This window comes from Acipenser ruthenus, chromosome 28 (genome assembly GCF_902713425.1).
Source record: "Acipenser ruthenus chromosome 28, fAciRut3.2 maternal haplotype, whole genome shotgun sequence".
Taxonomy (NCBI): domain Eukaryota; kingdom Metazoa; phylum Chordata; class Actinopteri; order Acipenseriformes; family Acipenseridae; genus Acipenser; species Acipenser ruthenus.
The window spans coordinates 17,267,949-17,284,978 of record NC_081216.1 but is presented as its reverse complement, the minus strand read 5'-3'; the positions used below and the strand labels follow the sequence as shown (position 1 = coordinate 17,284,978).

At 38.3% G+C, this 17,030-nt stretch overlaps 1 protein-coding gene across 15 annotated transcripts in view; it reads left to right on the top strand.

The window, feature by feature from the left end:
- LOC117435165 (serine/threonine-protein kinase BRSK2) overlaps window positions 1–17,030 on the top strand; it is a 222,016-nt gene that overhangs the window by 95,920 nt on the left and 109,066 nt on the right. For all 15 annotated transcript variants that reach the window (XM_059002910.1, XM_059002912.1, XM_059002911.1 and 12 more), the window contains exon 2: window positions 5,049–5,143. In XM_059002910.1, the coding sequence (XP_058858893.1) occupies window positions 5,049–5,143 (95 nt within the window). The remainder of the gene's footprint in view (window positions 1–5,048; window positions 5,144–17,030) is intronic.

The window sequence follows — 17,030 nt, the reverse complement described above, 5'->3', positions numbered from 1 at the left end:
CGAGCTCTTTTTTAGTTTTATATTTTTGGAAAGCGCCTGGGATGCTTGTAAATACACAATATAAATTTAAAATGATACGGTAAAATGTAAGTGATTATATATAGAGGTCTGAGGGAGCCCCCACAAAAAGATAAAGTATCCTCAATTTTTTTTGTCTAAATGGAAACATTGGTCTTGTAAAGTGACGATCATTTAATAAGATTAAGAAGATTAGAGTCTTAGATGCCTGCATACTTCCATTCTGTTTGCATGGTTTTTAGTTTGTATGCGCACCATTTCAATAGACATGCTTGTCATATACAGGCGTGATCTCTGGCTGCCATCCATTGCCCAATCCCTGCAGGCTCTGAGTTGATGAGGTTGGCGGGACTCCTGCTCTCCCACAGATCTCATCTGGGAAAAGCCCCAAGGGACTGGGCTACAAGTTAAGGCTGCTGTTCAAAGTCATTCTGACTTCCAAGAAACTCAAATTCACAAATAAAACCAGGAAGATGAGCTTACATATTTTAGATGTAGGTGCTCAACCAGTTGAGGTCCCTTTTAAGACCGCCAGCCAGTAGACATTGAGAAAGACTTTTACCCGAAACATCTGCTTGTTTTTCTAAATTTAGCACCAGCAAATGTTTTACGGTTATGGAAGAAAGTTATTTTATTTTATTTTATTTATTTATTTATTTTTTGCAACAAAATCTTTCTTCTTGGAAGCCCCACTATTCAACAATCCATAGGATTAAATCTGGCATATTTTAAGGGACGTCTTGTCTAACATAATATCCGAGATGAATTCACTCTTGGTCCCGTGTAGGTGTGTTTGCACAACATGCAGCCTCTCTTCCAGGTTTTGACTGAGGTTGATAGATTGCGGTCCACCTTTGCGGTAGTGAGTGTGTTTGTATGGGGCTGGCGGTGCTTGCTGGGTACATCTGGCACATACTCTTTTTGAGGGAGGTTTGGGCTGCTACAGCTCCCCAGCAGCTGGAGATAGCATGGTGCTCAGGTAACCTGTAACCTATGTGCAACGGCTTCAACCATTATTTGGACGACTTCCTGCTTTGAAGAGCTTTTGATTCCTAACCATTCAAATAGTTAATCTAAAGTATGACCATTTCAGTTTTCTTTTCAGTTCTTTTTTTTTTTTTGCTGATTTTATTGGTGGAAACGGAGTCATGCTCTAGTCCAGCAAGTCCTCGGTTTCAGAGCTCCCCTGGTTTAGGTATAATAAAACAGTTTCTGGAAACTAAGCACTGCTAAATCTGTACTGAACTGATCACAGAGCATGAATAAGTCCCATCTGAGTGTGTAGGGTTACATTTAGGAGTTGACGCAGCTATATGGGAATAACCATTTGTTTAATAGTTCAAACTGCTAGTTTCTAAATAACATACTTTATAGACTTCTTAAACCCAAATGAAGTACTAGACATGATAAAAGTATTGTGCCTTTGATGCAAAAAGGGGGGGCCTCCAGTGGTTTTAGAAATAGCTTGTGATACTGTATGGCTGATCCAGTGTCCTTAGCTGTTGACTATGAGATCAGAGCTGAGTCCCTCTCTCTCAACTTTGTAAAGCGCACTTAGCAAAAGTGTGCATCTGGCTAGTTTTATATATTTAGTTTGAAGTCAAAACTCACAGGGCACAATTACTTAGAAGCTTTTGCTCCACTGTAAAACATTTGAAAAATTAAAAAGACAACGTTTTAATGATTCAAAACTAGAACATCTTGTATTTTGGGTGCCTGAAGTCGTTTTATGTTCTTGTTTTTTCTTGGACTTCCTTTTGTATAAAACATTAAAACAAATCTTTGAGTGGGAATGTTTAGAGAAATGTGACTGATGTAAAGTGCAAACACCACTCCATAATCATTCAATATCTCACTCCACTTTTGAAATCTAGATAATCTAGATTTGAACTCTTTATCTTTTATTGTCACTGTCTTTTTATAATCATTAATTTTTTTTCCATGCCTAGGTTTGACTGTTGATTTCTAATTGGTCTGTGTTCTGTTCATCTTCTGTAACATGGTTTACTTGTGTGGGGTAATATATTTCACTTGTGTTTGCTTGGTAGTGTTTTTGTATTTAATTATTATACATGAAACATCGGTATCAGTGGTTACCCTCCTGGTCTTATATTCATGAATAGATATATAAATAAATAAATAACTGTTGGAAAGCCATGCCTGTAAGAGAATGGTAAATGTTGAAACCTGGCAATGAGTGACAACACCCAGACTCAAAACTCCCAGAGTCCTCAGATACATACAGGTCATTATAACATTCACGCCGGTAAAAGATCTCATTAGCAGCAAATATCTTATGGAAAATTTCAAGGGTAAATCTACAATATAAAAGTGCAAGATGACAGCTAATCAATGATTTCTCACTTGCTGACAATTTTTATTTTTTCTTTTCTTTCCTGACTCTGATTATCATCTCGATGCAAATGGAACCATTTTCGCAATCTGCTTCGAGTGGCACGTGGTAGTGGGCCATGTGCCCCGCTTTTCATTATTGTTTAAGTATCTGTGCAGTGTCATTTGAATAATGTGTTTTTGTTTCGCCTCAAGGCTCAGAGGTGGCTGGCTGAAGTGTGCAGTCCTCTGCAGAGAGATCTGATACTTCTTGTCTAATTTGAAAGCAGTCTTCCTGCTTTAAAAAAAAAAAAATAGTTACAATAAAAATCCCCTATCCCCTGGACAACTCCTTGGTCAAAACATATAGAGGAGCTAGGATTATGTTCTTTCCTCTGAGACTTGTTTACTGGCACAAATTTCCTATCAGACATGAAATCATATGGGATACAGTTTTTATAAAGCTCTTAGTCCTGGGTCAGATGGGTGAAGGAGTTTACAGGTAGTCCACAAAGTCTACACGTTGTCCCTAGAGCCTTTTTAACTTTTTTTTTTTTTTTTTTTTATAGCAGAAGGCTATAAAAAAAGGCCCTGGATTACATTGTGTCATTTAGGGATCTTTGTAAATTAGGTATCGCTTGACTGTCTATAGAACTGTGGTGGAGTGTCCCGCCCATTTGTTTATTATTTAATTATATTATGATTTATGTTCATATTACGGCGAAGCGCCATTTATTTGTTATTATTTTTGCATTTTAAAAACCTTGAAAGGATGCGTGACTGATCAGCTACTGATTTTTTAACTAGCTGACAGTCACGCATCCTTACTAAACTCGTGCAGACTGTGGCTGAGGGGTAATAAGATAATTAACAGCTAGTTAACCCCTCGGCCAGAATATAAAAGCATCCAGCTGTCTGCGCAAGGAGGAGAGTGTACAGAGGAGAGTACGGGAGAGCGAGCAAGGAGAGCGGTTTTAAAATATAAACAATTGCTATACATATAAGTATACTTGTTTCGTTATTGTTTATTTGTTTGGCCAACGTGCCCTTTTGTTTGTAGTGTTTTGTTTTGTTTTGTTTAAACCTTTTGTTTGTTAAGTAATAAATACGCTGAGCGCTGTAGCTCTCAGTTTCACCACTGCCATTGCCTTTGTTTACTTCCTGGTACATGACATCACTACCCACACGTCACTGCAACAGCTTGGTCACAAGAACTAACAGTTACTGTAGACTTTCAAGTATTTGTTGTAGTTGTTTGTGTCATGCTTCAATTTAGTAAAATCTAAGGACAGTTTAAATATGTAACTTTTATTAATAATCTTCACAGTAGTGTTTTTAAATACTGATGCCATTTGTAACTCAATATTAATACTTACTAGTGTTTTTACAAAGGTCTATGGTGGTGGTATTAAGATACACCACAATTTTAGATCATAAAACAAAGACTCTGTGCTCTTTTTTAGGAGTTGTGTACTTGCTGCTTGTTGTAAAGCAAGCCGCTGTAAACAGTGACAGCTTTGATATACTTGCAGTGCAGAATTGCTAAAACGAGTCTTGCATTAAGAGCACTCCTTTGTAATGATATAGACCTATAGTAACTGATTTAGTTTTGTGGAACCAATAGATCTGCAACTCAGGATTGTTAGGTAAACCTTACGGGAAATTACATTGATATGATATGTTGAAATGTGCTGCTGCACATTGAAAAATATAAAGCCTACTGCATTTTTCAGCATACATGTGCTGGAGAATAAGTTGCTTGTGACAGCTTAAAACCTAATAGGTATAAAATATATTGGACATATTGACTGAAAGGAACAGTTTGCTAGCAACACAATATACATCAGCTTACTGTTTGCAGTTTATGGTATGCACAAGGTTATGAATAAAAAATAAAAAAGATGCAAATGTATCTGATACAATTTCTTGAAAGGTTAAATATTGAAGTAATTTCTTTTCATTCAGCCCAGTACTTTTATGAGCAGTCGACCTGTTACGTAGTTGTTACTGCCAGGGGAAAGCTAGACAGTGAGATTTATTATGCATACAGTACATTATTCAGTATGTGTATGATCAGTTGGATATTTAAAATAGAACAAAATCCATCAAAGAAAATATTCAATATTATTAATACAGATATTATTAACAATATCACGCTGAGCTTGTCGTTGCCCTTCAAGTTCAAGGTATATAAAGCACATGGTAATGGCATGCGTCAGAGTAAGACGAATATGATTATTAATAAAAAAAAAAAAAATAAAGAAGAAGAAAGAAAAAGACACCTGATTGACTTCAGGTTAGAGATTGGATCCTATCTTGTTTTATTCTTAATTTACGATTATGGAAGTGGCTTGATTATATTCTATCAGTGCACGGATCAGAGGTGTCTGCTTCTGCCTCTCACACTACCCTGGAGCAAGCTTGTCCTGGAGGGAACACTGTTCCTATGGGGGGGGGGGGGGGGCATGCTCAAAGCCTTGTGGTGGTTATGAACAATTCAACACGCTCTAATAAGTGCCTGATGAAATAATGCTGATTTGAGTGTTTAACATGACGAAGTGCTATCATCACAGGAAATCAATATGAATCAAATAGAACATGGTATTATATTACACTACAGCTGAACTACTGACACTTGCACAGAGTAATCTTGATTCCTGCTAGCTCTCAGTCTCCTCTCTCACTTCTCTCTTGCGCAGGTCTGGTGAAGCTTGGGGTCCACTGTGTAACGTGTCAAAAGGTCGCAATAAAGATTGTCAACCGGGAGAAGCTGAGCGAGTCCGTTCTAATGAAGGTAAGTGCCTGGCGATAGCCTCTCGTTCACTCAGAGGGTTGATGGCGTGAGGTAGGGCTAGCCTTACTGTGGCAGCACCTTCTCTGTGCACACTGTGGATCCCTCTCTACACACCTTGATAAAGTAATGCAGTGCATTTCAGAGTTACCCGTAGCAGCCTCACTCATATCTGCACAGTGTGATTTATACCTTCTTAAAGGAGTTATAATTGCATAAATCAAGCCTGTTGCACACTTCCATTAATTACAGTGTATGTAGTGCAGGTCTCACATGGGCAGTTTTGAAAGAAGCACATGTTATTACAAGCAAGTATTTTCATTTCAAAACAATAGGATAAAGAAGGCACACGGTTTGCATATCTTATTTTTGTGTAGCTTGTTCTACGTGCACTTCCTAGGGAATTTAATCTAGAGAGGGAAATTCTGTCCACCCCATTATCAATGTCTTGTCTGTCATTAACCAGCAAGCAAATTTCCCTATATGTGCTTGTGGCAGGCTAGCTGCAGTGATGACGTCAGACCAGAAAGAATCACTCACAGAGGCAGAAGTGATTAGTGAAACTGAGCTGCAATTGCTGCGCTCAGTGCGTTTAATAAACAAACAAAAAGGTTTTAAACAGAAAACAGGACACAGCACTTTACGCCAAAATAAATAGACAAACAAAATGGACTAACACTTAACAAACGGTGCACGGACAGACACACAAACAAACACGGTGAGTCTATATAAACAAACAAGTATCGTGCTGGTCCTACCAGCACGCGATAGCAATTGTTATTTACTTTTTAGTTTCTCCTTCTCCACACTCGTTCTCCACTCACCGAACACACAACCCCGAGTGAGTAAAATGTGCATCTATATATACTGTTGTGCTGGGATTCAATTACTAATTAATTATTCACTTGAATCCCAGCACGTGAATTAATTATGTGCAACCTCGTTCTCACATATTAAATACTTTAAATGCACGTGAAGTGGTGTGCAATCCTCTTGCTTAAATACAATTATACATTTTAAATAACTCGTGCTGCACACACCCATTTATATCCCGTGCAGCCAACTACAATACACCAACATTAACACACGCAACACACAACATATAACACACAAATGCACACAGGGGCGGGGCACATTGCCACAGTGCTAAAAAAGTGAATTGTAGTTCACTGGAAGTTCACTGCAATTCAAAACCTTATCCCCTTTAAATTATTAGTACAGATAAATACACACAGAGAGCCTGGGGTGGAGGGATTTGTTGCCCATGTAACCCTCAACGTTTAATGTTACCAGTCTTGACAGTTTCATTACAGAAACCCATTTTGGGGGTAAAATAAAGAAACACTATGCCATTCTGCATCGGTAGTGAAGGGATGATATTTAGTGGATTTCACCTGCCATAGATTCTAAGGTAAAGCCAAGTAGATAAATGTTACATCAGGTACTTTATATTCTTATGCATGTATTTTGAAGATGACACCAAATATTTAGAAAGCAAAAGTAATATTTTTCTGCAAAAGAAATGGAAACTTAGGCTCATTTGTTGCATTCAAAAATGTGCATGTGCTACACTGGCTCCCAGTTACTCAAAGACTGACTGTTCTCCTCCATGGTCCCTATTTGTTTTGGTCATGCACTATGTACCAAATAACCATCTTCGTTTTGCTGATATTTTGTTGGGTCTACTGTTTGACAGGGCACAGTCAGTCCTAATCATAATGCTTTAACTTCTTAGTCCATTTTGATGATTTTTAAAAAGTTGCTGCAGTGTTCAGAAAAATGTCAAGCCTGACGTTTTTTTTCAGCATACATATTCTGAGGAGTAAGTTGTTTAGACAGCTGAAACCGCAATGCGTATAAAACTTGTTACCTGAAAGCAATATATCTCTGGCAATGCGACTTCTATACATCAGTTTACCATTTACAATGTATGGTGTACACAAGGTTAGGACGAAAAATGTGATTTATAAAACTGCATATGAAAAGCATACATATTGAAGTACTATTTATTTAAACCCTTTCATTTCATACATTAAAGTACTTTATGTGAAAAAGCCTTTAATGTATTCGGTCATAATTATTATACATTTATTATGCAATTGCCTCTTATGTAGTATAGGTTTACAGTGCACGTCTGTGTGAGAATGAATGGACGAGGCTGAAATCTGAGGTCTGTTTACAGACTGCAAGTGCAGAAGTTACCCAGACACACAGACGCTTGCAGTCCTATGACTCATATACAAGTTAAAAATCCAGTTAAAAAAAAAAATAAATATATATATATATATATATATTCTTATGCATGTATTTTGAAGATGACACCAAATATTTATATATATTTTAGCTCAAAGAGCCAGCTGATTATATATAATCATTACCAACCTTTATTTAGTCCATTGTTATTTTCAATAAAAAGAGGGAAAAGGTTGATGAAGAGAATACTGTTAAATGATTGAGGGAGGTATCTGTTTGTGATGTCATCGTTTTAACTTTGCAATGGAATAGAATTCTGAGAGAATTCTGATTCTTTAAAGCAGGTGACATCACCGTGCTGATATGGAGAACACAGCACAGTAAAAACTAGAAGTGGCACGGTTGATACGTCATGAATAGGGTTTCTCTGTGAAGTGTCATGGAATACAGAAGGTGAAACAAGCACTCTGATTGGCTGAAAGATTGTGAGCAGTCTATAATATTAATTACATTAAAACCTGAATTAAATGCTGCATTTGTGAAAGGAAGATATATCATGTGTACATTATTTTCCAATTTTGACCCCAAATCAATGCTCTTATTGTAACTGGTGTGAATATAGTATGTTGTTGCACTGCATCTTTGTAATTAGTTCATTTTTTTTTTTTTACTGTTTTTCTGTTTAAATCTTTTTCTCTCTTTGCAATGCGATTTAGGATTAAGCCTGTATGCTTATCCTTTACATGTGTGATACTGATAAGAAATGTACTTCTGTTTGTTTAAACAAAGGTGCAGAGCAGCTTATTTCTGTAAACCTATTTGAATTTCAAAAATAGACCGATTTTCAGAAGAATCGTAGGAAACGTAAATCATCGTGGTGCACATTGTAAATCCAAAGCTAATGGATAGATTAAGCTGGATGTGTCTCATAAATGTGTCGTGATGCACTCTGCAACTTAAAAATAGACACATGCATCAAAAGCGCCTGAAGCACTGTATTCAGGAATAGCAGAAACCTTTAACATAGCTGATTTAAAGCTGCTTTAAAATTTAATATAATTATGCAAAAAGGATTTATTGGCGTATTTGAGATGTTAAAATGGTTTAATGCCTGTTACCACAATCCCCATTCTGTGTTCAACCACCATCCTTTTCAATATCAGACCAAAACTATTACTACTCTTGGTCTCTTTACTATGTTCTTCTGTAGCTTTTCTCTTCCTAAGGGCAGACTTTGATTACATTCCAGTTTGTTCACGTGCTCCCACAGGAAGTTTTGACTGGAGGGACACAGCCCTTGTCTGGCCCTTGGAGCCTGCTGTCCATTCTGGAAGGAGAGTAATAGAAGCACCACAAATGCAGCTGTAGGTTCTCATTGTCGTCGGCAAACTCTGTTAGCTTTAAGGAGTCTCTTTTACTACATGATGTTCCTGTTATTGAAATTCCAAAAAGGGCATTGCAATTACTTTACAGCAGTGATTGATTAAAGGAGAGCTAAAGCCCCTACCCCCATCCTTCATTATGCTGAGAGGCTTTTAGTTCTTCACTTGTTTAGGGCACTCATTCAAAATATGGGAACCCTTGTATGCTGATCGTGTCGGTCGGTCTTAGTCTGTCTGTCGCACTAAATGGTGAACACAGTGACTGCTTTCATTTTGCACCAACCTGTAGGTCACTTGGTCTGACTGCAGCCATTGGATTGAGTTTAATCTACAACATGTGAAATGATTAGCTGCTTTTCGTCTAAGGCGTTGTCATTGAAATATCTGCATCCAAATCCAAAGTCTAAAACTAAAAGTAAAGAGCTAAAAGATTTTCAACAACATTTAAAGTGGGGAGGAATAATGTTGCTAGTGCTAATAAGAGGTAAGCACATTGATGTTAAGCCCTTTGTTAGCAAGACATTGCATTGTAATTACAAGAGGCAGCCAGTGTTCGCATTTCAGCAGTGATTGATTAAGCCTGTTTGTTTGAGCTGCTGTGGTGGGCTCAGTGTATTGGTGTGGGTGCCTGGAAATGGGTATACTCTGTTACTTCATTTTGTTTTCTAGAGACCAGCTGGGATTTCCTCAGCAACCACAGGTTACGAACCTCTGCCATAGGCTGTTCTCTTAATTGTAACAAAAACTGACACAGTCCCCATGTTGACATAACTGTGTGGGCAAAAGAGATTAGAGAAGCGATTGAGGGGTTTGACTAATGATCTCTCAATGTGGCATTGGATTGATGAGACTGCCAACAAGCAGTGTCTTAACAGGCTGTGTGGGTGTAGCCACAATTGGGCTTCTAGTTCATGTTTTAGAGGAGATAAAAATAACAGGAGCGATGCTTTTGCATGAGGCCAGGTGTATAGAGTAGTGTAGTAATTGGAAATGCTTTATTTTCAGTGACAGCAGTTCTGTAGGTCTTGCGATTGTGCTAAGGTGAAGGTACTGTGTCTGGGTACAGTGCCGGACTGGTATAGCGCTATGCAGATCATGCAGATATTTTGCCTTTTCTGTGGAAATACTGATGAATGTTAAGCATGACTGTGTGTAAGGTTGTATATTTTATATACAGGGGCAATACTAACGGGACGAACAGGTAGGAATTGCATGAAATTAATGTTTTATTCTCTGTACAGGTCAGTAGTCGTATTCAGTCCATTGCATATGTCACTAGTTAAGAAGTATTTTTAAATGAAATCTGTGTAAGGTGCTGCTTTTGAGTTGTTGAGGGCCATAGACATTTGTAACAGAGGCTACATTAGGCATGTACTGTAGCAAACACCTACGTTTGTATTGCTGGCACTAAATGGCACTTCAAAACAAAGACATATTGGCATTTCCAGCCTGTGTCACATGTCTATGACAGTTAGAACTGAAGAGCAGCTTCTGAGCAGTGGCCACCTTAACACAGGCACAGGAAGAAAAGACAGAGATGAGTGAGTAAAATACGGACCATTCAGAATGATTACAACTGTCATGTAAAGATAAAGGGGCAGTAAAAAAAATTGTAATGTGAAGATAGTTACTCAGATAATTGCAGACCAGTAACTATGCACTAGTGGTCCGTGCTACAGAATAGGCGCTACAACTAAACAATTACACCATGCCTTTCATGTTCAGAATACAAAAAAGCATAATAGTGCAGGGGTGGCAGTAAGACATTGCATTGCTGTTTGATCCATTCCTAACTTTACTATGAGTTTAATAAGACACACCTGTTTGTTACCTATCCACTGTGGCTGATCAGACTCATTTTAAAACCTGGAAAGGGGGTAACTGATGTGCAATAGGGGTCTTATTTCCATCCCTTGTACTGCATTTGTTCGGTCCTGTCGTTAAACTAAATCGCAAGCTAGCCTGGGAGGCATTCAAAATAAAAATATTAAAAACTATCTGCAGCATAGCCACACGTGCAATCTAAATACAGTCTCCCAGGAGCTCTGTAATTATTTAATGGTTCCAATTGCTTCTCATTTTCCACATAGTCCCTTTTTAATACCAGTGTAGTTGGCAGCAAAACCCTGTGGGGCGCTTTATTTACTGTCTCAACAATTAGGTTGCATCCAGCAGTTTTTTTCTAATTACATGGTATCCTCTACCATACGATCCCGTAATTATTGTAGGTTCTCCAGGCCATAATCTGATTAAAGGCCAGTTATCTGATCCTGATATGTATGTGTGTGTGTGTGTGTGTGTTTTATTAGTTTGTTTTGCTTGCAATGGTACTACATGGGCCCAGCTTGAAATAAAAATGACTTATTTTAGACGACAGTTTAACGTGAATGGACAAGCCAGTGTGTGTGCCAGATTTTTAATAATGTTTTTTAATGAAATATGTGGGCCAGAGAGGTTACAGACTGCTGAATTCAGTCAGGATTTTCATAATTGTATCGCTTGCAAATCGGACTGTCGAGGCCTTTTTATACCGCACTCAGTGTGAGTATATATCCTGTTTTAATTAAACCACTTTTTCATCCTGCTGTAGGTCACTGATTCCATTGTAATAACCAATACCCAAACATGTAAAACCTAAAACGTGCCGATTCCATTTTTGCCTCAAGCCTGTAAGTTAGAGACTGTATTGGAATGCAAAATATATACTGTTGATTCCAGTTTGCCAGTTGTGTTAACACAATGTAGGTACATTGGATTATTTACTTTTAAACTGTTACAAGGTCATCCACCGGTTTGTAGTTCAATTAATGCTCAATTTATAATAGTATCCCTGAGCACCCCTCCCCGCACGGTTTTCTAAGAGCAATAATATTGACCACTATAACTACTTAACCTTATTTTAACCTTATTCCTTATTTGACTGGAGCTCTTTGGTCCCTGCACAGTGGTAGCTGTGGCCATTTATTTACACCTGAACCCTGCTGAGGCAAGGTATCACGGACAAGTAACAGAGCATCCCAACTGAAAAGGTGATGGAGTGCTAAATCAGGGGGAAAAATACTTTGACACACAATAAGTTAACAAGATATTCATTAAATTGTTCTGTAGTGTAAAAACATGGGACATCATCATCATCATCATCATCTTGCACCAAAACCATTTCCAGCTGGTGTTTGTACTAATGAAGCTGCTGTTGAAGGACTTTTTAGATTTAGATTTCCCCATCGGATAGCATCTAATTACCTCTTGTGTAACCTCCCCAATATTTAAGCCTCTAGACCTTACCTAGTTGACAGCCTCCCTTACAGGGATTCCTCACCCTCCAAGTGGTTCCGAACTCCTGTTCTGAATTTGTTCTCTCTTTTTTTTTTTTTTTTCATTTCCCGTCGATGCCTCTGGCCCTATCCTCTGTTCCGAGATCAAAGACTTGATTTTTTTTGCCTTCATTTTTTTTGGTTATCCTTACACCATTAAGGATTTAGTATTTTTCTTTTTTTAATTTGGAATCGACAATTATTTTTTCTCCCCAATTTGGAAAGCCCAATAGTTTTTTGTATTTCAGCCCAATAGTTTTTTGTATTTTCTCACCACTGCCAGCCCTGCGCTGACTCTGGAGACATGAAGACGGACACACGCGTCCTCCGAAACTTGTGCCATCAGCCGCCCACTTCTTTTCACTCTGCAGGCCCGCCATGCAGCCACCTCGGAGCTAAAGCGACGGAGGGCCACGCAGCTCTGGGCAACTTACAGGAGGGCCTGGCCTGCAGGCGCCCGGCCAGTCTACAGGTGTCAGTGGTGCGCGGTGAGCCAAGGACACCCGGGCGGCGCTCGGCCAGTTGTGCGCTGCCCCCTGGGAACTCCTGTCTATGGTTAGCAGTGGAATAGCCTAGACTCGAACCGGGATTTAGTACACTTTTTTAATAAATCAAGTGCACAAGTACAGTAGTCTATACCACAGACCACAGTTTCTGGACTGATTTGTAAACCGCTAATCCTAAAATGTCTGTTTTGGATTGATCCTGGTGGTAGTAACCCATTTCTAAAAGTTGTACTGTAAACCCGACTTCCAGTCAAAGCATTGCAGAGAAGTGCGTACGTTTCTATGAGTCTTTGTGTGCATGAAGGCCTGTGTGTTTGATCTGCGACTCCTGCGAGGATGCTGAATGAGGTCATTACAGTTACATTTTTAAACACATCTTGCCTGTATCAATGTAAGAAACATAATTTAAAGCTGGCCGCAATAAACACATAAATGAATTTCACAGGCAGAAACGTAATGCTGAGACTTGTATCTGAAATATATATATGTTCACGAGCCCAAATTAATGTATTTGTATCAAACATAAGGGAGGGTACTATATGCCAGAAAGAGAACAGAATGTAATCATTTGACTGATCAAATAAATAAAACATCCTACTGCAAAACTTTTTTTTCTCCTAGAGGCCATTTTCAGAGGGTAATAAACCGGTTAAAACTGGAAAGAAATGGTTGCATGAGCAGGTCAATTGTTGTATTTATTTGGTGGGACACACTATTTATTACCTACAGTTCATATGATTGTAATACCATGCTATGTGATTAAAAATAAAAGAATATCCAAATATATTTCTTTGTTTGTCATAGTAGAAAGATGACAGAAGATGGTCTGTTTTTCATTAGTAAATAGAGGTAAAGTGGCCCTAGCGACACTGATATTGTGTTGATAAAGCACAGCTTTTGTTTTTATATTTAGTTGCCAACACAGGGATATTGCTTCTGCTCTAAAGTTTTCAATTGAATTAAATAAAGTGTGTTTGAGGGATTTTAGCTGAATGCGCTCTTTGGCCTCTCTTGAGTGATATTTGAACCGGAGCAATTTCCACCCTTATTGAAAATGTAATGCTGTGCTCTTGAGTGTAAAATTGGAAGTGGGACTGAGTTGTGAGGAAGTGAGGGCTATGTACAGTTTCCCTGCTCTTTCCCCTCAGGATTGTGAAGTCTCACTCCCGATCTTTCCAGGACCTGTCACAGCCGCAGCACCAGTTTATTCAGAGTCCTTCCTTCGGCGATTTGAGGCATGTTGAAATGCGCTACCTAGAAAAATGATTTGAGATTTCTATGGCTTTAATCAATAGGTTAAACCAGCCCTCGATGCCCCTTCCTGTCCATGACTTTGACTTTGTTCCAGTGAAATCCCAAATGAGTTAATTGACTCTTATTCTGTTTAATTTGTTTAATTAACAATTCAATAATATAGGCCCAGGTTGGATAAAATATCTGGATCTTAAGGGCTAGAGTTGGAAACCACTGGGTAATGCGTTTCAGAAATAAATGCATAGTACAGTTCGTTACAGTAGGTAGCTACTGTTACTAAAAAAGAGTGTTAGGTTTTATTTTATTTTCTTCAATAGACCCACATTTTGTTTGTTATTCAGAGGGGATGGTTGCCAAGGAAACACAGCCAGAGTTGCCATTACAGGTGAAGTAAATGATATGTCTTTAAATTGTGTTACACAAGTGCTGGGTTGTCTGTAAATCACTTGAAATTGGCTATTTAAAAAAAAAAAAAACAGTTGCTAATGCACCTCCCGTTTGTATAGCAGGATGGAAATAAGACTCCCACTGCATAGCAGTTTGATCCATTCCTAATTTTACCATGAGTTCAATAAAACACACCTGAGCTTGTTACCTATATGCTGTGGCTAGTCAAGCTCATAGTACAACCTGGAATGGGTGAAAATGCTATGCAATAGGAGTCGTTCCATCACTGCATAGTTAACTATCAAATGGCTATCTACACAATTAACTTTTCCTCCCCTTAAAGCTCTTTCTGTATAAAAAATGGTCTATTCAATTGACTTTAATGCAGTCAGACATTTTCCTCATTTGGCGTGGCACAGAAACAAATTTGAATTATTTTGTGGAGTTTATTGAGAGTTTAAAATTGACTGTAACAAAGAGTAAGACAACTGTTCATTTTTTGGATATGACTTTATTTAAAGAGGATGGTAAAATACATACTACCTTATTCAAGAAACCTACAGATAGAAATACATTCCTACTTGCTAACAGCTGTTCTCCTGTTCCACTCAAGAGGCTTGCCGTTAAGTCAGTTATACCGGGTGCGGAGAATCTGACACGGAAGAGGATTTTGAAAGGAATGCCAATGAGATGATACAAAGATTTCGTGATTGTGGTTATCCTGGAAAAATGTTACAATCAGCTTTACTAAAGTAAAAAAAAAAAGAGAACAGAAATAATCTTTTAAAACCAAAAATGAAAAAAGAGCACTTTTTCTGTGGCTTTTTTGTCTACGTTTGGTCTACTTAGTAGAGATATACGCTCTATTGTTAGCAAACATTGGCAGATTTTGGAATCATATAACACTTTGGCAGCTTCCTTTCAAAATCCCCCCCCTTTTTTCTTATAAAAGAGGCACAACTTGAGAGACTCTTTGATACGAGTGGTTGATTTTACTCCTCCAGATCCATTCTTTCCCATTCCCCCTGGCTGTTTTCCATGTCAATGTGCTTCATGCAGTAATATATTGAAAACAACAACATTTGCACATCCAACTTCTGTAAACAGATTTTCAGTTAAGAATCTCATCACATGTAATAGCACACATGTTGTTTACTTATTATTATGTCCATGTGGTAATGGGTGTGTTGGTAAAACGCCTCGCCAATTGAAAGTTCGTCTTAGCGAGCACAAAAGCTCAATATGACGTAAGGATCAGAAATCTCTGGTTGCTACACATTTTGATGACTTTAACACAATATACATTCCTTAAGATGAGTGGGTATTGAAAATGTATTAGTAGGTAGAAGAGGTGGTGATAGCTTTTTGTGAGTCGAAACATGTATGTTATTTTTGTTCTCCGTTTTTAACTAGTAAATATGAATTAACTAGAACAACATAACTTTGTATTTCTTTGTGTGCGGATCCATACTTTTGCAGCATCTTAATAATGAAATGAGCCTTCCCTTGTGTTTGCCTGATTTTAAAGAACTGTTAAAATCCCACTCAATGTAATTTTTGTATATACACTACACCTGCCTATCCATGCAATGTATTATTCATAACACACAGCGACACACCATCGCACGTTGTTTCTGTTTACCCTCTGTTCCCTCCCCTCCAATCCCTTTAATCCCCCTGTTTAGCATCTCCTCTCAGCCGTCTGTTGTTCGGCGCCCCTGAGCAACCTGTCTTCTGGGCACTCTTCTCACTCTTGCTCTCTGTATTAGAGGTGTCCTCTGCGCGGGACTTGAAAGTGAACGTGTTTGAGATCTGCAGCCACCTGGGGGACTTGTCTTGTTGAAATTAATTTAGTAACAATGCGCGCCTGTTGTGGTTTTACCAAACACTCCAGGCTTTCTTTCCCCCTCCCTCAGCTTTTTAAAGCCCAACAGTTGGAGGATTATGCTGTATCAGAACAGTTTTAAAGCTGTTGGTATCCATTTACTACATCCGTCCAAACTCATATCCTTTTGTAGAACACAAAAAAGGACCTTATGGTGTAGTTGATGAACGTGTTAGCGGTCCTTGACAGTCCAGTTTGTTTACCCCCTCCTGCGCTCCACTTAGCCACTTGTTGATGTTAATAGAAAGCTCTTGCTTAAGCAGTGGGAAGTTATAAATAAAATGGTGGGAACAGCAGTTGTTTATTAAATAGATCAGTATAGCGAGTCTCATTAGCAATCAAACCAATTTTAGTGTAATTACTGTAGGAATCATTAATATTTGATTGACGCATGCTTTAGTTGGTGAATTTTGCATAAGAATCAGTAGCATTATTCACACTTTGCAATAGTAAACTCATATGGTTTCCTAGCATAATTAAGTTGTAAAGAGAATAGTGTCCAGCAGATGGGGTTGATGTAAGTACTTTTGCTCTTTTTCTGTTGTTACTTTGACTTTGATCCCCAGTTTTCAGTTGAAGAATTCCTCAACAAGAAGATGAAAGGATAACATCAAAGAAATGTTACAAGTGGTGGGTAGTGGTGACGTCTGATCCTGTGTTTTACAGTCACCGTGTATCAAATGTGTAACTTTTTTTTTTCTGCAGCACCAGACCTGAAATCAAGTCAGCTCATGAATTTGGGACCCATACAGTATCTGTTTATTGTCTGATGCAGATCTATAGAGAAACAATGGCGATCAGATAGCTCAGCAGAGCGGCAGTGTTGGGTCCCCATTAAAGAGGAACCAATGTTTAAACTTATAATAAAAATGTTATATTTTTGACAACAGTTAAACATTTTACACTTGGATGTTTATTAGTTTAAACTCCGAACAGTTGGAGTGGGACTGAACACACAAGGCAGTTCTA